Source organism: Narcine bancroftii, chromosome 1 (assembly GCF_036971445.1).
Source record: "Narcine bancroftii isolate sNarBan1 chromosome 1, sNarBan1.hap1, whole genome shotgun sequence".
NCBI classification, from domain to species: Eukaryota; Metazoa; Chordata; class Chondrichthyes; order Torpediniformes; family Narcinidae; genus Narcine; species Narcine bancroftii.
This window is the reverse complement of record NC_091469.1, coordinates 152,891,052-152,915,095: the sequence shown is the minus strand read 5'-3', so window position 1 is coordinate 152,915,095 and position 24,044 is coordinate 152,891,052. Positions and strand designations below refer to the sequence as shown.

Here is a 24,044-nt window from a genome sequence, read left to right as displayed (position 1 = left end):
ATGTTTCCTTTTTTATCTTTATATTTAAATCTTGTTCCCATTTTTGTTTAGTTTTACCATTTGTTTCCTCATTCTCCTTTTCTTGCAATTTAATATACATATTTGTTATAAATTTTTTGATTATCATTGTATCTGTAATCACATATTCAAAGTTACTTCCCTCTGGTAAACTCAGACTGCTTCCTAATTTGTCCTTCAAGTAGGATCTCAATTGGTAATATGCCAGCACTGTATCTTGAGTTATATTGTATTTATCTTTCATTTGTTCAAAGGATAATAATCTATTTCCTGAAAAACAATTTTCTATTCTTTTGATCCCTTTTTTCTCCCATTCTCTAAAGGAAAGGTTATCTATTGTAAAAGGGAGTAACTTATTTTGCGTCAATATTAGTTTTGGTAATTGATAATTTGTTTTATTCCTTTCTACATGAATCTTCTTCCAAATATTGAGTAGATGATGTAATACTGGAGAACTTCTATGTTGTACCAATTTTTCATCCCATTTATATAATATGTGTTCAGGTATCTTTTCCCCTATTTTATCTAATTCTAATCTAGTCCAATCTGGCTTTTCCCTTGTTTGATAAAAATCTGATAGGTATCTTAATTGTGCGACTCTATAATAATTTTTAAAGTTTGGCAGTTGAAAGCCTCCTTGTTTATACCATTCTGTTAATTTATCTAGTACTATCCTCAGTTTCCCCCCTTTCCATAAAAATTTCCTTATTATTTTCTTTAACTCCTTGAAGAATTTCTCTGTCAAGTGTATTGGCAATGCCTGAAATAGGTATAATATCCTTGGGAAAATGTTCATTTTAATACAGTTTATCCTTCCTATTAGTGTTAGTGGTAAATCTTTCCAATGCTCTAAATCGTCCTGTAATTTTTTCATTAGTGGATAATAATTGAGTTTATATAGTTGGCCGAGATTTTTATTCATTTGTATACCTAGGTATCTTATTGCATGCATTTGCCATCTGAATGGTGATTCCTTAAATTTTGAGAAATCCGCATTATTCATAGGCATTGCTTCACTTTTATTTACGTTAATCTTGTAACCCGACACTTCTCCATATTCCTTCAATTTCTTATATAATTCTTTTATTGATAGTTCTGGTTCTGTTAAGTATACTATAACATCATCCGCAAATAAACTGATTTTATATTCCTTGTCTTTTATTTTTATCCCTTTTATATTATTTTCTGTTCTTATCAATTCTGCTAGTGGTTCTATAGCTAACGCGAACAATAAGGGTAATAGTGGGCATCCCTGCCGTGTTGACCTGTTTAAGTTAAATTGCTTTGATATATATCCATTTACTGTCACTTTCACCAATGGTCCCTTATATAATGCTTTAATCCAATTAATATACTTCTCTGGTAAACTGAATTTTTGTAATACTTTGAATAAATAATTCCATTCTACTCTGTCAAAGGCCTTCTCTGCGTCTAAAGCAACTGCTACTGTTGGCGCTTTACTCCCTTCTACAGCATGAATTAAGTTCATAAATTTACAAATATTGTCTGTTGTGCGTCTTTTTTAAATAAATCAAGTTTGGTCTAGATTTACCATTTTCGGTACATACTCTGCTAATCTGTTTGCTAATAGTTTAGCTATTATCTTATAATCTGTGTTAAGTAAAGATATTGGTCTATATGACGCTGGTGCGAGTGGATCTTTCCCTTGCTTTAGTATTACTGTAATTATTGCTGTTTTACATGAATCTGGTAAGCTTTGTGTTTTATCAATCTGGTTGATTACTTCCAGGAGGGGAGGAATTAATAAATCTTTAAATGTTTTATAGAATTCTATTGGGAATCCATCCTCTCCTGGTGTTTTATTATTTGGTAATTTTTTTATTATCTCTTGTATTTCTACTATTTCAAATGGTTCTGTTAATTTATTTTGTTCCTCTATTTGTAGTTTTGGTAGTTCAATTTTAGTTAGAAATTCATCTATTTTCCCTTCTTTCCCTTCGTTTTCAGTTTGGTATAATTGTTCATAGAATTCTCTAAAGTTTTCCTTGATCTCCGTTGGATTATATGTGATTTGTTTGTCTTTTTTCCTTGATGCCAATACCATTTTCTTAGCTTGTTCTGTCTTAAGCTGCCATGCTAGAATTTTGTGCGTTTTTTCCCCTCGTTCATAATATTTCTGTTTTGTCTTCATTATATTCTTCTCCACCTTATATGTTTGTAGTGTTTCATATTTTATTTTTTTATCTGCCAATTCTCTTCTTTTAGTTGTATCTTCCTTCATTGCTAATTCTTTTTCTATCTTTACTATTTCCCTTTCCAACTGCTCTGTTTCCTGATTATAGTCCTTCTTCATCTTGGTTATATAACTTATTATTTGCCCTCTAATGAACGCTTTCATTGCATCCCATAATATAAACTTATCTTTCACTGATTCCGTATTTATTTGAAAGTACATTTTAATTTGTCTTTCAATGAATTCTCTAAAATCCTGCCTTTTGAGTAACATGGTGTTTAATCTCCATCTATACATTCTTGGAGGGATGTCCTCTAACTTTATTGTCAATATTAAGGGTGAATGGTCCGATAATATTCTAGCTTTATATTCTGTTTTTCTTACTCTATCTTGCATACGAGCTGATAACAAAAATAGGTCTATTCTTGAGTATGTTTTATGTCTAGCCGAGTAATATGAATATTCCTTTTCTTTTGGGTGTTGTTTCCTCCATATATCCAAAAGTTGCATTTCATCCATCAATTTAATTATAAATTTGGTTACTTTGTTCTTTCTGTTAATTTTTTTCCCAGTTTTGTCCATATTTAAATCCAAATTCAGGTTGAAATCCCCTCCTATTAATATGTTCCCTTGCGTATCTACTATCTTCAAAAAAATATCTTGCATAAACTTTTGATCTTCTTCGTTAGGTGAATATACATTGAGTAGATTCCAAAACTCCGAATATATCTGACATTTTATCACTACATATCTCCCTGCTGGATCTATTATTTCCTCTTCTATTTTAATTGGCACATTTTTACTAATTAATATAGCTACTCCTCTTGCTTTTGAATTATACGACGCTGCTGTTACGTGTCCTACCCAATCTCTCTTTAATTTCTTGTGCTCCAATTCAGTTAAATGTGTTTCTTGCACAAATGCTATATCAATTTTTTCTTTTTTCAGTAAATTTAGCAGTTTCTTCCTTTTAATTTGGTTATGTATTCCGTTAATATTTAAAGTCATATAGTTCAGCGTAGCCATTTTATACTTTGTTTATCTTCCCTTTCCGTTTCTCCATCATCACCTTTCCTTCTTATCCATTTCTGCTTTCTTGTTTTGAACACTTTATAAGACAACATTTCTAAAACATCAAACATTTTCCTTATTCTCCTATTTAAAACTTCTTTAACCCCATTCTCCCCTCCCCCTCCTGAGTTGTCCTTTATCCCTTGTCGGACAACCACATCTCCCCTCTCCATTTGGATTTGCGAATTCACTCGCAAACGTCAGCTGATTTTGCAGTGACCGTAACTCCTCCCCACCCAGCCCCCCCCCAGAAAAGATTTCAATTTTCATATGTAACAAAGGTCACTCTTTTAATTCCCTCCTTATTCCCTCTATTTCATTTCCCTCCCTTATTAATTCTTGTCTATACTCTATATATTTTCCTCTAAATACGGATACATTCATGTATGCACACTATATACCCCTTTACATACATACATATAGATCGTGGTCATTTTTACTCTTATTACATGTCTTCATCTCTCTGCTTGTTTTGTAGTTGTTCTGCAAATTTCCTTGCTTCCTCTGGATCCGAGAATAGTCTGTTTTGTTGCCCTGGAATAATTATTTTAAGTACCGCTGGGTACCTTAACATAAACTTATATCCTTTTTTCCATAAGATCGTTTTTGCTGTATTGAACTCCTTCCTCTTCTTCAGGAGTTCAAAACTTGCGTCTGGATAGAAAAAAATTTTTTGACCTTTATATTCCAGTGGCTTTTCGTCCTCTCTTACTTTCTTCATTGCTTTCTCCAATATATTTTCTCTTGTTGTATATCTTAAGAATTTTACTAAAATGGATCTTGGTTTTTGCTGCGGTTGTGGTTTCGGGGCTAAAGTTCTATGTGCCCTCTCTATTTCCATTTCTTCCTGTAATTCTGGTCTTCCCAGGACCCTGGAGATCCAATCTTTTATAAATTCTCTCATATTCTTGCCTTCTTCATCTTCCTTAAGGCCCACTATCTTTATATTATTTCTTCTATTATAGTTTTCTATTATATCTATCTATCATATCTATCTTCTGAGCTAACAGCTCCTGTGCCTCTTTAGCTTTATTATTAGATTCTTCTAATTTCTCTTTTAATTCCTCTACTTTCATATCTACAAATGTTTCTCGTTTTTCCATATTTTCCACTCTTTTTGCCAATTCTGATATGGCCACTTCCATTTTATTCATTCTTTCTTCTGCATTCTTAATTCTTCTTTTTATCTCATCAAATTCTTGTAATTGCCATTCTTTCACTGATTCCATATATTCTTTAAAAAAAGATACATCCATTGTCTTGCTTTTCTCTTCTTCTTCCACTTCTTTCTGTTCTTCTTCTTCCTCTGGATTGACCATCTGTTGTTTCCTTGTTTTCTTTTTACCCTCTTCTTTCTTGTTGTTGTTATTGTCTGTGTTCTGCACCTTCTGCTGTGTTGCGTGTCTCTCTCAGCTGTGGAGATCGACTCCGCAGCTGCTCCCCCCTCCCGTCAGTGTGTTTTTTTTTTCATGCGCATCGCGCATGCGTGAGGAGTCGCGCATGCGCGGTTGCGCACTTTTACTCGGCTCTGCGAGCCATTTTTGTAGTCCCGAGCCCGGGACTTCCACTGACCTGTGGGAACGGGCTTCTCTCTCCGTGGCGGGCCTCTTCGGACAGGTAAGGCCTTCACCTTCTTCTTCCGACGTCTTTCCTTCTTTTCTTCCCGTTGTTTTTGGTTTTTCTTTCTTTGCTGCCATTTTCTCTACACTTTTACTTTTACTTTGTTTTGGTTTTTAAGTTTGTGCCTTTGCTTTTTCTCTATCTTTTTTTAACTTTTCTGGAGAGGGCTGGAGTTCCCCTACCGGCCACTACTCCATCACGTGACTCCTTCTGGATAAGCAAGTTTGAGGATGATACAAAGATTGGTGGTGTTGTAGACAGTGAGGAAGATTACCGTAGATTAAAAGGTGATTTAGGAAGGCTGGAGGTGTGGGCTGAGAAATGGCTGATGGAATTTAATACAGATAAGTGTGAGGTGTTACATTTTGGAAAGGCAAATCTAAATAGGTCATATGCATTAAATGGTAGGCTATTGAGATGTGCAGAGCAACAAAGGGATTTAGGAGTTGTGGTAAATAGTACCCTCAAGGCTGATACTCAGGTAGATGGTGTGGTGAAGAAGGCATTTGGAATGTTGGCCTTCATAAATCGGAGTATTGAATTCAAGAGTAGGGAGGTTATGATGAAATTGTACAAGGCATTGGTGAGGCCAAATTTGGAGTACTGTGTACAGTTTTGGTCACCAAATTATAGGAAAGATATAAACAAAATAGAGAGAGTGCAGAGAAGGTTTACGAGAATGTTGACAGGATTTCAAGGTTTGAGTTACAGGGAAAGGTTGTGCAGACTGGGGCTTTTTTCTCTGGAGCGTAGAAGATTGAGAGGGGACTTGATAGAGGTGTTTAAGATTTTAAAAGGGACAGACAGAGTAAATGTGGATAGGCTTTTTCAATTAAGAGTGGGGGAGATTCAAACTAGAGGACATGGTTTAAGATTGAAGGGGGAAAATTATAAGGGGAACATGAGGGGAAATTTCTTTACACAAAGGGTGGTAGGAATGTGGAATGAGCTTCCGACAGACGTGGTCGAGGCAGGATCATTGGTTACATTTAAGGAAAGACTGGATAGTTACATGGATAGGAGAGGACTGGAGGGGTATGGACTGGATGCAGGTCAGTGGGACTAGGAGGGTGGGGATTTGTTACGGCATGGACTAGTAGGGCCGAACTGGCCTGTTCTGTGCTGTAAGTGGTTATATGGTAAAAGTTGCATTTCCTGCATTGATTTAACCATAAATTTGGTTACTTTGTTCTTTCTGCTAGTTTTTTGTCCAGTTTTATCTATCTTTGAATCCAAAGTAAGGTTAAAGTCCCCTCCTATCAATATATTCCCCTGCGTATCTTCAATCTTCAAAAAAATATCTTGCATAAATTTTTGATCCTCTTCATTAGGGGCATATATATTGAGCAAACTCCAAAATTCTGAATATATCTGACACTTTATCATTACATACCTCCCTGCTGGATCTATTATTTCCTCCTCTATTTTGATTGGTACATTTTTATTGATTAATATAGCTACTCCTCTGGCTTTTGAATTATATGATGCTGCCATTACGTGTCCTACCCAGTCATTCCTTAATTTATTATGTTCCACTTCAGTTAGATGCGTTTCCTGCACGAATGCTATATCAATTTTTTCTTTTTTCAGCAAATTTAATAGCCTTTTTCGATTTGGTTATGTATTCCGTTAATATTTATAGTCATATAGTTCAACATGGCCATCTCATACTCTGTTTACATCTCATTTCCACTTCCTCACCACCACCTTTCCCCTTTTCCCCATTTTCATTTCTGTTTCCACAGCCTATGAGATTGATGAACCATGTCCTGTACTGAGTAAATCATCCCAACTATTTAAATATATTTATTATATCAGTTTGTTTATACAGGTATGTGACTAATATGCGCTGTTTATGGGCAATTCAGAGAAATGCTGTTTCATCTGGCTGTATATGTCCAGTTGGATGATAACGAGCAGCGCTGTGCAGCATAGTACAGGTCCTTCAGCCCACAATATTGGGCAACAACAATCTAATCTTCACTACTTCACACCCAAGAATCTCTATTTCTCTTACATCCCTATGCCTGTCCAAGAGTTTTTTGATTGTCCCCATTGTACCAGCCTCCACCACACCCACCACTCTCTATGTAAAAAGAAATTACCTCTGATGTCTTCCCTAAATTTCCTCCATTCACCTCAAACAGATGTCCTCTGGGTTTTTTTTAACTAATGTCAGCCCAAGAGAAAGGATTCTGGCTGTCCACCCTATCTAGGCCCATCCTAATCGTCTTGAATTTGAACTTCATCTTTTTCAGATTATGCAGAAGATGACGAGGATGAGGAAGGTGATTACTTGAAACCAGATGGGCTGCCGGGAACCCCAGGGTCAGAAGGTAGGGACCCGTCCACTTTATTTGACTGCACTTCACCAGTGATACTATATAGTGCAAAGATCCTCACAGGCATAGCAACGTTAACTAACCTGAGGCGGAGTGTCTCTGTGACTGGTATCACGTAGAATTGGATTGTTCATTGTGTTCACCAAGAGACAATGAAAGCTTTGTTTTGTGTGCTATCCAGGCATATCAACCCATACCTAAGTAGAGCAGGTGGAGTGATAATAAAAAGGATGCAGTTTTATCATAAGTTTAAAAGCACAGAGACAAAACCTCCAAGGCATGCACCTTCCTTCACTGTCATTGGGTCAAAATCCTGGCACACTCACTCTAACAGCATAGTAAATAGAGAAAAGTGCTGGAGAAACTCAGCAGATCCGACAGTGCCCATAGGAGACAAAGATGTATAACCAATGTTTTGGGCTTGAGCCCTTCGTCAAGGTTGCAGGAACTGCTGAGTTCCGGTGTATTTACAACAATCGGGGCACCTGAAGGCTTTCTTGATTCACTCCCTAACAACACTGTGGGAATTCCCACACTCCAAGGACAGCAGGGGTCCAAGAAGGCAGCTCTCCAAAGGTAGAGATGAGTGATGATAGGCCCAGGCCTGAAACATTGGTTCCCCTGTGCTTCCTGTGGACCCTGCGAGGCTTGCTGAGTTTCTCAGCCAGCAAGTTTGGCTGATCCTGCCATCCCCAAACCTTGGATAAATAAAACAAATCTCCATTGAACTAATTCCAATCCTACCATATCCTTTTCCAGGTAGGGGGCCAAAGCTGTGCCGTGATCCAGAAGTGGGCTCACCACATCCTGCACAATGGTAACAAGGCCTCTCTGTTCTGAAGTTCCAACCTCTCCACAATGAAGGGCGATGTGGTTTCTTAACTACTTGTTGGAACTACTCACTAAACTTTGTGAATCCTAGTCCACCTGGATCCCTCAGGGAGGGACTCATTAACAGCCTTCTCCTGTCTAGACAGTGGGCTGCCTTTTGATCCATTGGGTATATTTAAGGTTCTTGATTAGCCAGGGCACATTGTCCCCATAAAGCAATTCAATTCTCCACTGGTCACATCTGCCCTTAAAAAAAAGTTGCTCTTTAAATATATCGCATCTTTGGTTGTGGACTGATATAAATAAATAGAAGCTTTTCTTTTCATATGATATCTTCAAAACATATTCCAAATACTCCACATCCATTAAGTTAAGACCATAAGTCATAGGAGAAGAATGAAACCATTCATGCCATCGAGTCTCTCCACCCCATTCTCCTGCTTTCTCCTTTGTCAACCTTCCTAATCAAGAACCTTTGCTTTAAGTGTTGTTGCGATCAGGCTTGAATGGCGGACTACTGCCGTGCTTTTTAGACAGCATGGTTGACGTAGCAGTTAGCACGACGCCTTAACAGCACCAGAAAGACCAGTAAGCGGGGTTTGAATCCCGCACTGTCTGTAAGGAGTTTGTACATTCTTCCTGTATCTGCGTGGGTTTTCCCCGGGGGCTCTGGTTTCATCCCACCCTTCAAAAAGTATTGGGGGTATAGGATGTAAATTGGGCAACACACGCTCGTGGATCGAATGGCCTATTACCATGCTGTATGTCTAAATTTAAAATTTAATAATACCTAATGGCTTGGCCTCCACTGCCATCTGTGACAACAGATTTCATAGCTACGTCACCCTCTGGCAGAAGAAACCTAAACCTCTCCTTGTCCTTTTATCCTGAGGCCGTGCTCTCTGGTCCAAGACTCACCCAAAACTGTAAACATCTTCTCCACGTCTACTCTATAGAGCCCTGTCAAAGATTGCTTTCTAAATTGTAGTCACTGCTCTATACAGGAGATCAAGTATAATGGCTCTCTGCGGCACCCAGAAAACTCCATCGCGTATAGTCCAAATCTTTCTAATCTATCCACGTATGACAATCCTGCCATCCCGGGAACTAACCTTGTAAATCTGTGCTGCACTCTCTCTATAGCAAGTATGTCCTTTCTTAAATATGGGGACCAGAACTGAACGCAATACTCCAGGTAGGGATGGGTGAACCGGGGAAGCATGAAGAATGAGTTGGGGGGTTGGGGGGGTGGTGGGGAGGGAGGAACGTGCAATCCAGTTAATCAGTGAAAACACACTGAAATGCTGGAGGAACTCAGTTAGTCTTTCAGTGTCCATATATCGCCAACGTTTCAGGCCTGCGCCCTTCTTCAAGGAATAAGCAGGATGGAGCAAACACAGGAAATCTCAGAATACAGACAATGGATGAGAAATTCAGACCTACAAAAAAAACTGTTAATTGGACATGATCAGGGGAGAGGTGAGAATTGATTATGTTTGTATGAAAGGAGATAGAGAAAAGGGAGAGAGACAGAGCAGGGGAAGATGGGGGATTGGCGGGGGGGGAGTTTAATGAAATCAGAGGTTGATATTAATGCCACTTGGTTGGAGGGTGCCAAGTCAGAAGATGTTGTTCCTCCAATTTGCGGGTGGTCTCAGACCATGAGACCATGGTCAGACGTGTCAGTGGGGGATTTGAAATTTGTGGCCCCTGGGAGATCCACAAATCGCTCAACAAAGCGATCTCCCAGTCTGCATCCAGTCTCTCCGATGTAGAGGAGACCACAACTGGAGCAGATTCACAAGAGAAATGTTGCTTGAATTGAAAGGACTGTTTGGTTCCCCAAATGCTGATCAGGGAGGAGGTGTGGGGCTTGAGTTCCTCCACCAATTTGGTGTGAATTGACTCTGCAGACTTGTGTTTCTCACCATGCAGTGTATCAGTCAATTTACAGGATTCTGAGAAAACAATTATAGCTTAATGCGCAGAAGCTTTGGAGAAACTTGTAGCTTTCTTTATGACAAAAATACAGCACCAATGTTTCAGGCCTGAGCAAAAAGCAAGCAGGTGTCTGAATAAAAAAGATGGGGCTTCGTGCTCATGCCTTGTCGAAGGGCTCAGGCCCGAAATGCTGATTAAGTAGCATTGCGTAAAGAACGTCGCATGACCTGCTGGGCTTCTTCCACATTTTTGTGTATTTACACCAACCACAGCGTCTGCAGACTTTCTTGTTTCACTTCATTTAGTTGCTCCATTGCGAAGTCTCTTCTTGGGATGCCTACCCTGAAGAAGTTCTCTCTTCAATGGGAGTTTCTCTCCCTGCTCCCCCTCTGCAACCCCTGCTCCCTATCATTCCCAGCATTTTTCTCTCCTGCCCTGTGCTGTTCCCCCATCCCTCCCTCCCCCCACTCCTACCTGCCTGCTTTTTTGCTCATGCCTTGACAAAGGGGTCAGGCACTTTCTACACAGAGAATGGTGCGTGACCTGGAGAATCAGGAAGTGATGAAACTGAACACCATTTAACTGCAAACAAGGATCTTTATATTACACACAAGGGGGAAATTGCAACAGGGGTAGCACTCACACAAACAAACGAGATCACACACAGTTCAAATGCATCGGATGCAGCTGAACAATCAATACTCGCTACAACCAACAAATTGCTATTATTCGCAGTTCCAACAGCTAAACGTACAGGTGAAACAAACAGTAGCCACCACCCCTTTCTAATGAGCAGACACAGTATCCCATTTAATTACAGAGTCTAATCACACTGTTAACAAGAATGAGACACAACTGTTCTTTCTAATAGGTATGCAATACAATTGCCCCCCATCCTGTACTGGTACACATCTAACAATTGACTCTCCAGCGTCACCCATGGCTCACAACCTGAAGTCCAGTTAGGGTTCGTTCTCAGGGGAAAGAGAGAGAGAGAGAGATATCTGCTCCACATGGTGGACTTTATACTGCAGCCGGCTGGAGGGGCTGGCTCAGGTTTGCCCAAATGAGGCAAGGTGTTCAAGAGAGACAATCGTAAGGTGTGCCCCTCACCCGTGGGCAGGCTAACCTTGATTGACATGGGAAAATGACTTTAGACCTGCCTGGTCAGATGACCCTCCAGGGGCAAGCACATGGTGTGGTGATAAGACCACCAACCTACTGCAGGGGGCGATCACTGTACCTGCAGAAAGACCACCTAAGGGCTGACTCCACCTGGCCGGCTGTCAATCAGCTGACCCGAATATAAACCTGAGCCAGTCACGGGAGCCACCGAAGCATGAACTGGTGTTCAGACTTTTACTGGAATAAAGCCTGTTGTACAGTCTTATGAGTTGTGTTTGTTTGCTGCTACTTCGGCCCACCACACATGGATTATTCTTTGCTGGATAATCCTCTGGAAAACACCTGCTGAGTTTCTCCAGCACTTTTGTGTATTAAACTACAATCACAAAATCTGCAGACTTTTCTGTTTAACTTGAAAACAATTATAGAACTGTTTAATTCTACCTTGTAATGAATTGCTGCAACAATACTATGTGTTTTTTCTCTCTGTCCCATGTGTTCATGTTTCCACCCTGTACTCAACCACTCTTCAGTTCAACCAGAAAGCATTAGTTTGAAGTCACCACCCCCTCTGCCACCTCCCAGCCAGAGACGACCATCACCCAGGTTAATCAGTGGGATGGAGGAAAACGACACGCCCTCCAAACTTGCATTCCCCTCCGTTCCAGCAGCTTTGACCACTCCTGTTCATTTAAGGCCCACTTTTTGTGAAATGAAGCAATGCGAGAAACCTATAGAGCCCCCAAATGCTGGTGGCAAAAGAAGTAACTTTACACAGGACTTAAATAAACAACTTCAGCAAATGATTGGAAACAAGGAATTGTTCAATGTTTTGACTCCTCAATCGCCTCCTCACAAGGGACCTCCTCCAGCCCCTCCAAGCAAAGGATCTACTGGTGGACCACCACCCATCCCTTCCAGCAAAGGATCTCGACTTCCCATCTCTTCTGTAAAAAAATCTGGACCTCCTGTGCTTTCACACAAAGATTCTGGACCTCCCACCCCTTCTAACAAAGAATCTGGACCTCCTCTGCCTTCCCACAAAGGTTCTGGACCTTCCATCTCTTCCAACAAAGGAACTCTTGTGCCGTATCATGAAGGATCTGGACCTCCCATACCTTCCAATAAAGGATCTGGGCCTTTTCCTGTGCCTTCACACAAAGGATCTAGACCTCCTCCGATACCATCCCATAAAGGATGTGGACCTCCTCCTGTGCCCTCCTATAAAGGATCTGGACCTCCTATCCCTTCCAACAAAGGATGTGGACCTCCTCCTGTGCCTTCCCACAAAGGATTAGTCCCAAGACCTCCACTTGCTTCCCACAAAGGATCTCCCCCTCTGGTGCCTTCTAATAAACCAATATTGTCAGAAGTTCCACCTCGAACCCAGGAGGTGAAACCCAAGCTACATAAACCAGAGTTATTATTAAAATCAGAATCTGGTGTTCGAAAACCACCGCCTCCTGTTTGGGCAAAAGGTGAAAAGCACAACACACTTCCCTTATGGTAAGTATGAGGCCTGTGATTTGTAGATGTTTTGTTTACCCTTCCTCTCTACCCTGACGAAGCACCATTAAATAAAAATATATAGGGAAATTTTTTTAAAAAGGAAAAAATAAACCATAAAACAGAAATTTTTGACATTATTTGAATCCTATTAGCATAAAGCATTACAGCATAGAAAGCAGGCCCTTGTGTTGAATTATTTATTCTGCCTACTCCCACTGTCCTGTACCCAGTCCATAGCCCTCCACACCCCTCCCATCCATGTACCTGTCCAAATTCTTCTAAAATGTTAAAATTGAGCCTGCATTCGCTACCTCAACTGGTAGCTCAATCCATACTCCCATCACTCTCTGTGTAAAGAAGTTCCCCCACTGTTTCCCCTAAACCTTTCCCCTTTCGCCCTTAACCCATGTCCTCTGGTTTAGTATCTCACTTCCCCTCAGTGGAAAAAGCCTGCTTGCATTTATTCCACCTAGTGGTTCTCAACCATTTTTACCCCAACCAAGGGATTACTTAAGGTGGTATGTGAGTGGGGGTAAAAAAAAGATTGAGAGCCACTGATCTATGCCCATCATCATTTTGTTTGCCTCTACCAAATGCTCCAGGGAATAAAGTCCTAACTTGTTTAACCTTTCCCTGTAACTCAATTCCTCAAGTCCATGCAACATCCTGGTAAATCTCCTTTGCACGCTTTCAATTTTATTTCTATCTTTCCTGCAGTTGGGTGACCAAAACTCCAAATTTATCCCCAACAATGTTTCGTACAACCTCAACATAACATCCCAACTCCTGTACTCAATACTTTGAATGATGAAGGCCAATATGCCAAAAGTTCTCTTTACGACCCTGTCCACCTGTGACGCCACTTTCAAGGAATTATATACGACCAGATCCCTCGGTTCCACCGTCCTCTGCAGTGCCCTACCGCTTACCGTGCAAGTCCAACCTTGGTTAGTCCTCCCAAAGTGCAACACCCCAAACTTCTCCGCATTAAATTCCGTAAGTGTGTTGCTGATATAAGACTGATGCATTTGAATGTCATGGTCAATGCACAATGAATAAGAATCTATAAAACATTATTCTTGTGCAGCCGTGCATCTCCCGATGGCCAAAGTTTTCGTTCTCCTGCAGCAGAAAAGCCCTTTTCTCGTCTTCGTTCTCAGTCCCAACCGGTGCAGATGATTCACCAGTCTGACGAAGAAGATGAAGATTATGAGAATGTAAGAATGCTTTTTATTTGCTGATTTCACCCTTTACTGCCACTTTTGTTTCCGATGGTTCAAGAGTACCTTATTTCTTGCGCCTTGAGTACAGCTTACAATTACCATATATGCCATCGTATGGGACATTTCTAAAAATCAGGGCTGTCTATTACAAAGGGTCTAAAATTCTTCCCCTGACGGCGAAGTCACAGAACCGCCACCAACGTCCTACCAGCTCCGATACAATGTCGTGCCTGATCTATTAGTTATTTGCGAATTCTCAGCATTCCTCTCTGCAGGGTCCATCCGCCCGGTCCAACTGCTGTGGGCTCTGTGGGCTCTGTATGGGCTTTAAATGGCCTGTTCCAGGAGCTGAAAGAGGTTTATTTTAAAATATCCAAACAAAATTTAAACCTTTGAACGATAAATTTATTATTAAAATATTGTGATTTGATTTTAACAGCATCTGTAGCATGCGAGCTACCACAAAGTGTGGAATGAATTCACACACACACACACACACACACACACACACACACACACACACACACACACGAGGAGTCCGAGTCGACGACCGATTTATTGCACTGGTAGCTCTGCTTATATTCTCTCCCCGCTGCTGATGGCGCCGATCTCCGACTGGGTGGTGTTCCCACCGTTGCTTGTTGTTTCCCACTGTGCGGGTGGTCACCTGGGATGAAGGCCGTTGGCCCCAATAGGGTCTGCACGACCACTGTGTCCGTCAACCATTTTGTGTAGCGGGCCACTGCACGCTCCCCCCCTCACCACCAGAACCGGCAATTGCCGCTTTTGGTGGCCTACCTCTGCATTGCGGGGTCTGAGTGGAGACCGGGTTGGCTAATGTCTAAATGTACTAGTTTGAGGTGGTCGATAGTGAAAGTCTCTTCCTTACTGCCAATGTCCAGCACCCGTTGTGCCTGATTACTTTATACGGCCCCTCATACGCCCATTGTAGAAGTGTTTGGAGTGTCCTCCTCCACATACTCACAGGTCTCTAAGTCTTTGGGGGCGTAGATTTTGGCTTGGCCATGCAGCAGAGGCTATGGAGGTGCTAGGGTGCCCAGTTTTTCCCTCAGCTTAGTCAATGAGGCTGAGGGGTCCTCCAGGTCCTAGGTGGCAGCCAAGAACTTCCCTTTTATCACCATCGGTGCGCTGTACACCATCTCAGCTGCTGAGGTGTTGAAGTCTTCTTTTGGCATGGTGCAGATCCCCAGGAGGACCCAGGGTAACTCGTCCGCCGAACCATCAAGTCCACCTTTAGGTGGCTGAGGAACTGCTCCACCAACCCGTTGGCCTGAGGGTGGTATGGTGGAGCTGGGTTCCCATCAACTTGGCCAGCGCCACCCAGAGTCTAGAAGTGAACTGTGTATCGGAGATCAAATGCTCCGAGACTCTGAACCTCAACGCCCAGGTGCCCTGGAGCAGGTCTCAGTGGTTGCGTCAGCCAGCAGGACCACTTCAAGCCACCTCATGGAGAGGAGATAGTGCTATTTACAAGTAACTGTGAATAAAAGCAAGTGCTCTAACAAAGGAACAAATATAATATGGGTGCAATTCTGCTCAGTGCTGTGATGTAAGGTTCAGCGGTGTCACAGATTCATGAAAGTTCTTCCTGATGTCTCTTCCCCTTCCTCCCTCCTCCACTCCCGTGAGTAGAATGGGTCACTGGTGGTCCCAGCACGTTTCAAACTGGGGCAGGATGGACCCAGTAAATTGCCATCCCAGTGATTAAAGGGGGACCCCACCCACGCAATGACGCATTGAATGATGTGTCTCGCAAATTATCGGTAAGTCTCCCCCATCCCTCCCACCAGCTGTCTAGTGATTACCTAGGTCAGACCTTCCAGGTTTCTGTACTATAAAGCCATGTGCAGTAGCTTTTCCTCTTTTGCTCTTCGGCCATGAGACGAACACTGCTGTGGACAATGCTGGAGAGTCATTGGTAAGGTGTGCACTACATAGGGATCAGGGCTTTTGCATACTGTTATAGATCATGTCTGAGCCGTGCCCATGTTAGACAAGGTAACAAGGTCCTTGTGACATGTATAACCAAGTTTAGGTTGTGAGTGTCAAATATGCAGTGATGCAAGTACTAAAATTCCCGGACAATATATCTTCGAGACTGCAACACAGCTGTTCAACCTTGACTATTTTCCGCACCTTGGTCACTTCGGTGTGTGTGTGTTGTCACATTTCCTTTAGTTCCTGTGGGAATTGACTTTAAGAGCTGAAACAGTGAAACGCACAAGTCTGGAGATGCTGTGATTGGAGTCAAAACACAGAGATGCTGGAGGATCTCGTCTGGTCTCACACCTCCGACACCCACTTTAAACCTTCGTCCTCCTGGACACCGATTTCTGGCCTACTCCCTGCTCTGGACCTTTATATTTCCAACTGCTGCTGTGTCATCAACAAAGATATACCTTGAGGAAGGGCTCAGGCCCAAAACATCAGTACTATATCTTTACCTCCTATGGACGGTGCAAGACTGGCTGAGTTCCTCCAGCATCTCTGTGTTTCATTAAGAGATGCCTTGCGAGAGGTTGGACACAAAGTATTGGCGAACTCAGTGGGTTAAACAGCAATTGACAGTCCATAAGATAGAGGAGAAGTAGGCCATTCAGCCCATCACTCTGCCATTCATTTCTGAGCTGATCCATTCTTCCACTCAGCCCCACTCCCCTGCCTTCTACACTTAACCTTTGATACCATAAGACAGGAGCAGAAATAGGCTATTCAGCCCATCAAGCCTGCCCTGCAATTTAATCATGAGCTAATTCATTTTCCCACTCAGTTCCACTGCCTGGCCTTCTCCCCATAATCTGTCATGCCCTGGCTGATTAAGAACATTATCAATCTCTGCCTTAAATTCACCCAGTGACTTGGCCTCCACAACCACCTGTGGCAACAAATTCCACAGATTCACTACCCTCTGACTGAAGAAATTCCTCGCATCTCTGCTCTAAGTGGACGCCCTTCAATCCTGAAGTTGTGCCCTCTGATCTGAGGCTCTCCCACCACGGGACACAACCTTTCTACATCTACTCTGTCCATGTGTTTCAACATTCAAAATGTTTCAATTAGATCCCCCTCATTTTCCTAAACTCCAGTAAGTACAGGCCAAGAGCTGTCAAACGCTTAATATGATGAACCTTACATTCCCGGAATTATCCTTGTGAACCTTTTCTGAACCTTCTCCCACATCACCACATCCTTTCTTAAATGAGCCTAAAACTGCTCACAATATTATAAATGAGGTCTCACCATGACCTTATAAAGCCTCAACATCACATCCCTGCTCTTATATTCTATTCCTCTTGAAAGGAACACCAGCATTGCATTTGCCTTCTTCATCACTGACTCAACTTGCAAGTCTACCTTCAGGCTATTTTCCACGAGGACCCCCAGGTATCCAAGCATCTGGATATTTTAAATTTTCTCCCTATTTAGTCTGCTTGTTTATTTTTTCTGTACACTTTCCAACATTGTATTTCATTTGCATCCAACTATTCAGATACCTGGTTGATGTTTCCGGCTGGAACCTTTCATCGGTAACATCAAGAATCAGGCAGTTGCCCAAATAAGAGGGTAGGAGCACGGGCTGGCAGGTGATACAGGTGGGAGGGGGAAGAAAAGAAAGGAGGTAAGATGGGATGGGGGGAGGGGCAGAGGGCTGAGAAAGACACACTGTGATGGAAGGAAGGAAGCAGCCTTGTGAAATCCCCTACATGCATCAACTATGCAGGTATTATCTCTGTGACATCATCAAAGTTCTCAATCCAGTCAAACAGGATTTGCCATCAACCAGTATGATTTTCATTTCTGAGACAATAATTTTCAAGCAGCAGTTTGGCTTTTACTGAATTATTGTCTCCAAAGTGTGCCAAGTATCAAAGTTGGACTTGTGTGTCCTATTCTTACTAGGTTTATTTTGATCTTTTTGTTTAAATGACATGGTAATAGTATTTGCAGTGTTATATAGCAAGGCACCAAATGCCACTATGTGCTGAGATTCTACCTGTCCCAGGGTGGCAAAGGATGGGCCTGGCCCCATTACCGCACCATGTCCCAGACAGCTGGACATTTCCACACTACCAATCCTTTGTGGAAGGTTTTTCCAGACCAACACATTTAACTACAAGTCCATCAGGCCGTGGTCAGCACAGAACATCCTGCAGACACTGAGAGACAAGTACTTGATGGATACTGTGGGATAGTTTACTGAGTAGATTGTCCAGGTCATCTGGCAAAATGCCTCATCACCAGTGCTCACAAATGAGCACCAGGACTTGGCCTGGCTGGCACTGAAAGGTGGCCTACCAGTCAGATCCTTCCTATACAACCAGAACATCACACAAAGTGCATATTGTCCCCAATATGACTGCAGTGGAGTGGAGACAGTCGCCCACCTTTTTGCTGAATGCAGATTTGCTAAGAGTGCGTGGAGAAGAATGCAGGGGTCCTTGTCAACTCGGTGAAAGACGCACTTTCAACACACAGAGATGTTGGTCAGGAAATGTTACCAACTGGCACATTCCAGGCTGCAGGAGTACATGCTAAGGGGTGCACTGAGGCTTGGTGCTATGGGGAAGGACCGCAGTCTAGAGTCCTTCTGCCACCGGACATTGAGGGGACTGAGGCGGAGGGCAAATCCCTCAAACAACAGAGGGGAGAGGAACTACAAGGTCTAACCGTGGTAGTAAGAGGTGCTTTATAGAGAATGAACCTCACAATGTACAGTATAAATTGATGGAAATGTACGGATATGACAGTAAAGATGTAAAAAGACTGAACGCTTTTCTTTTTTGTAAAAAAAATCATCGTGAATATTGTTTATTTTTGGAAAAAAGTGTACAATTCTGGAAGTCCCCTCCCCATATTAAAGGAGGATTTTAAGGTACAATTTCATAGAACATTACATTACAGCACAGCACAGGCCCTGCAGCCCACTATGTCCTCCTGATCTATGGAAACTATCTGATCTCGCAACCAATACCCTCTATTTTTCTTACAGCCCTAACTCCCTTCGGTCACCTTTTTTTAAAAAAAAATTATTTTTCACACTATGAACCATACTGACCAAAATACACACAAACATTTCCCTCTTGAATATACACAGTGTCATTTTCTCCCTTTTTCCCTCCTTCAACCCCCCCATTCCCACCCACTCAACGTTCAACATATATGATACATTAAACCCATTAAACAATGTCCCTTCGGTCACCTTTGATGTGACCCTTCCCGACTGTGGCTCAAGACATTTGAAAAAATTGAGTCCTAATACTTTTTGTATAAATTGGTTGTAAAGCAGTTTGGGCAACCTGAGATTTGGAACATCATTTTGTAAATTGAAGTCCTTTCAGTGCAGGGAATCCTGCACTAAATCCTGTCAATGTTAATTTACAATTATCGTGTATTTTGTGTTACTGACAGTTTGGGGACTTTAATTGTCCTTGAGATGAAGGTTGTTGGATAGCTTTCACTTCATAACCCAGTCTCAATGTCGATCGCCAGGATCAAGTTCAGGTTTATTATCACATTGTGCTTGGTACAGTGAGAAGGTTTCTTCCACAAGCAGCCTAGAACTCAGTTGTGTGGAGGAAGAAGACAATTACAGAATACAGTGTTAAAGTGAAATGATCCATTAGGCACTGAGAGCATGTGGGATTCATTCAGGAGCCTGATGTGGGGAAGTATGTTGGTGCAAGGTTTCTCACTCTTGAACCTCCTTCTGCATAGGAGTAGGGAGAAGAGATTGTGTCCGAGTGTGATTTTTAATTTTAAAAAAAAAATAACTTAGACTTACAAGATGGTAACAGGCCATTTCAGCACTCGAGCCTGTGCTGCCCCAATTACATGCAATTAACCTACAACTTCTGGTACATTTTGAACGGTGGGAGGAAACCGGAGCCCCCAAGGAAAACCCATGCAGAAACGGAGATAATGTACAAACTCCTTACAGGCAGCGTGAGATTTGAATCCTGGTCCCGATCGCTGGCATCGTGAACAGCGTTGTGCTAACCGCTACGCCCTCCGTGTTGCCCCAATGGGTCCTTCAGTATTGTGGGCTGCCTCAAAGTGCGTCCGAAGTTGATGGAGCAGTGGGAGGTGTGTGTGATGTTCTGAGCTGCATTTGCCGCCTTCTGCAGCTTCTTCCAATCTTGGGCAGAGCGGCTCCTGTTCCACACTGTGATGTGCCCCTGTTGAAGTTGTGAAGGGATACGGGGGACATGCTGAACTTCCTTCGTCTAGCGTAAGAAATAGGAGCAGGAGCCAGCCATCTGGCCTGTGATTTCGATCCGAATATTGCTGACTTGGCCATGGACTCAACTCCATCTACATGCTTTTATCCCCATATCCTTTAACTCTCCAACTATGTAAAATATCCAGCTATGTCTAACTAAATTCCATCTAATCTGATCTTTTTTCCTTCGAAAGTAGATAGCCTTCCATTGTACTCGCACTGCCAGACCCTTGCCTTCTTGTATCTTTCTTAACCTTCAAAGAAAGTATGCCTCAAATTTAAATTCACATACAGCACAGCAACAGGCCCTTCCGGCCCATGATTCTGTGCCACCCAATTAACCTACAACTCCGTACACTTTGGGGGAGGTGGAAGAAAACCAGAGCACCCGGAAGAAACCCATGCAATCTCAGGGAGAACATACAGACTGCTTATAGACAGTGCCAGATTTGAACCTGGATCACTGGCGTTATAACAGTGTTGTGTAAACCGTGCCACTCTTACTTGACCATTGTGTCAGCTGGAAATGCTTATCCCCCCCCACCCTCCCCCCCCCCCCCCCCAAGAACTTGAAGTAGCTATCGTTTCCATTTCAATGCCATTGATGCGGACAGAGGCTCTTCCCCATCTGCTGAAGTCCACGATCCTTTGTCTTATTGGACGGTGACAGAGAGGTTGATATCTTGGTGCCAGGCCATTAGACTCTCATCTTCCATCAGGATTCCGTCGCCTCGTTATTAGGTATTAAACTTGCGACTAAGGTGCCATCAGCAAATTTGAAGACTGAGTTGTACGGTCCTGGGTGTGGAGAAGGTACGTACACAGAATATAGAACATTACACTTCAGCCCACAATGTTCCAAACCTCATTCATGACAATTAAATGTTTCCCTAATTCCAAGTTCAAGTTTATTTATCGTCCAATTGTACCAGTACAACCCGACGAAACCACGTTCTCTGGTCCATCGTGCAGACAGTGCAAACATCCGTACAGACGTAACACACATGCAAATGATGCATATGCACAGTTAACATTTCCTCCTCACTGACAATCAACACAAGTGCACATCAAGGATGCATGTTCATGTCAATAAACCTGATTCTGATAAGTGTTGACCAGCACCCTTGCAAGGAACCCCTGTTCTTCAAAATAGACTGCCTGGGAGAACTGACAACTCAACACTCCTGAGAGTGCATCTGAACTAACAGCATTGAGGCTGACACCTTGGAAAACCAAAATGGTTGGAATATTCAGTAGGTTAAATGACTGCCGTGATGGTTGACCCAATACGTTAACTCTGTCCCAGTTGCTGAGTCACCTGATGAGTATTTCCACCATTCTCTCAGGATTTATCTCAGGAGTTCTGCATCGACTGTATCTCATTTTACACAGTTGAAGAAGTTACTGATGCGAACGGATGGGCTTGTCATTGTGCGTCTGTCGTCAGGTCAGACATGAAGAAATCTTTGAGGAAACATCCCTTCAAAGGGGTTTGTAGGTTAATTGGTGTATTTGGGCCGTTTGGTCTCGTGGACAAGAAGGACCTGTTAATGTGCAGTATCTCTAAATTTAAAAAAAATAAGTAGAACTGTTGTGCAATAGATAACTGACATTTCTTTATTGTGGTTTCACTGTAGGTACAACTACCGGCCTCTCTCTTCCTGAATACAACAGAATCCAACGATGTGGAGAGGTATTTGATCAGATAAACTTACGGATATTTTGTATTTCACAGAACATTACAGCACAGTTGAGGCCCTTCAGCCCACAATATTGTGCTGATCTATGTAAACCTACTCCACAAGAATCTAACCTTTCCCTACCTCACACCCTCCATTTTTCTTATATCCACGTGCCTATCTTTTGCTCATACCAAGAAAAAGGGCTCAGGCCTCAAGTGATGGTTATGCTTCCAATGGATGCTACGTGACCTGCTGAGTTTCTCCAGCACTTTTGTGTATTCCAATTTAGTCTTTTGAATGTTCCTATTGTACCATCCTCCACCACCACCCCCGGCAATACATTCCAGGCACCAAGCACACGCTGAGCTTTTTTTTAAAAAAAACCTACCTCTGGCATCTCCCCTAAACTTTCTTCCCCTCACCTGAAACAGATGTGCTACTTTCATGCCAGGAAAAAGGTGCTGGCTGTCCACCCCTGTCCAAGTCCTTCATAATCTTATGTACAAGTTGGATTAATTTTTGTCACAGCTCACAGAATGAATAAGTGATTATATAAAATTCTTTCTTGTCTGCACCTAAAGGTTGTTTATGTCCAGTAGTCCTGACAACAATCCAGAGAATGGACTGTTCTGCATTAGGAATTCCTCAAAGTCCGGAAAGGTATCAGTATAACAATGTGGAAGATTTGACCAGTTTTCCACTGCAGTCGTGGTTTATCACAAAGACATAAATAATCCAATTTGTTTTCCCTCCTTCGTGATAGGTGTTGGTTGTCTGGGACAGTTCAGAGAACAAAGTGAGGAACTACAGAATATTTGAAAAGGTCGGTAAACTTTTTCAAAGTTTTGGAATTATGCTTAATATTGTGAAGTCATAAGCAAGGAAGCAGGTCCTTTGGCCCATCCATTCTATACTGAGCATCAATTACAAAACTGTAAAAAAATTACGAGGGGTTTAGATAGAGCAGGCTTTATCCACTGAGGTTAGGTGAGGTACGAACCAGAGGACATGGGTTAGGGGAAAAGTTTAAGGGGAAACGCTGAGTGTGTGGAACGAATTGCCACCTGAATTGGTCAATATTGACACTTAAGAAAAATTTAGAAAAGTACATGGATGGGAGAGGTATGGAGCGATGCAGGTCACTGGGATTTGGAAGAATAAGCATTGGGCACAGAGTAGATGAGTCTTGAGTTCTAGCCAACAGCTTGGGACCCTCAGTTCCCTGACCTTTCAAAAATGTATTTACTTATGAAGTTATCTGTACATTATACGCCACATTTCGCCTTGTTTGTGGTAGAGTGAAGATGGTTCTAAATCCCATTTTTGATTTTCTTTCAGGAATCAAAATTCTACCTAGAAAGTGAGATAAAGTTTATGAACCTCACAAGCATGGTTGAATTTTATTACAACCACACACTCCCAATCCATGAGAATCTATATCTTAAAGTACCCTATGACTCCAGGACCCATCTTTGACTCCAATGCATGAGTTTCCTGTTTCCACAACAGAGCCACTTGAAACGCTGTCGTTAGAGAATTTACAAGCTACACATTCAAAGCGCGAAGACTCCTTCACAGCAACAAGGGTGCAAAAATTGAACAGTGGCACATTGCATCACCGAAGAGCTGTGTATCTCTCCTCACTACCAAAAGTTGTCACGCCGACACTGACCTACAAACTCTGACAGTCCCCTTCCCTCTGTTCAATGCAAAGCCCTTGATTCGTACCCAGTTCCCTGATAACACAAGCAAGATTGGGTCGAAGGGAAATTATGAGGCAAGCATCCACCTTAGTTAATGAAGATTTATCTGTATTACATTAATTTAAGAAAACTATATCATTGAAAATTAGGTGTAAATATAGATTGATAATTATTTAGTAAATGTACATTCTTTTTTTATATAAATAAACTATTTTTGAGATGCGTTTGTCTGAGGGAACTTTATTACACTGTTCCTCAGTAGGCTGTAGAACTGTGGAGTTTCTCAGCAGAGAAACAGGCCCTTCAGCCCGATTCATCCATGCTGACCAAGTTTTCTATCATAACTCTTTCTAATTTAGGCCCAGTAACAGGGCCTTCTAGCCCACAAGCCCTAGCCGCTCAAATACACCAATTGACCTACAAACCCGGTGAGTTTTTGAAGGGTGGGAGGAAACCGAAGCACCCAGAGGAAACCAACACAGACATGGGGAGATCATACAGATTCCTTACTTACAGTCATCTCATATAAATATAAATGCAGAAA

At 42.1% G+C, this 24,044-nt stretch overlaps 1 protein-coding gene across 5 annotated transcripts in view; it reads left to right on the top strand.

Moving 5' to 3' along the window:
• The window catches only part of sh3bp2 (SH3-domain binding protein 2), a 92,514-nt gene extending 68,794 nt beyond the window's left edge, over positions 1-23,720 (top strand). For all 5 annotated transcript variants that reach the window (XM_069942103.1, XM_069942110.1, XM_069942119.1 and 2 more), the window contains 7 exons: positions 7,162-7,239; positions 11,676-12,648; positions 13,739-13,868; positions 21,753-21,808; positions 22,379-22,457; positions 22,561-22,620; positions 23,136-23,720. In XM_069942103.1, the coding sequence (XP_069798204.1) occupies positions 7,162-7,239; positions 11,676-12,648; positions 13,739-13,868; positions 21,753-21,808; positions 22,379-22,457; positions 22,561-22,620; positions 23,136-23,273 (1,514 nt within the window). In that variant the 3' untranslated portion in view covers positions 23,274-23,720. The remainder of the gene's footprint in view (positions 1-7,161; positions 7,240-11,675; positions 12,649-13,738; positions 13,869-21,752; positions 21,809-22,378; positions 22,458-22,560; positions 22,621-23,135) is intronic.
• The last annotated feature ends 324 nt before the right edge of the window (positions 23,721-24,044 follow it).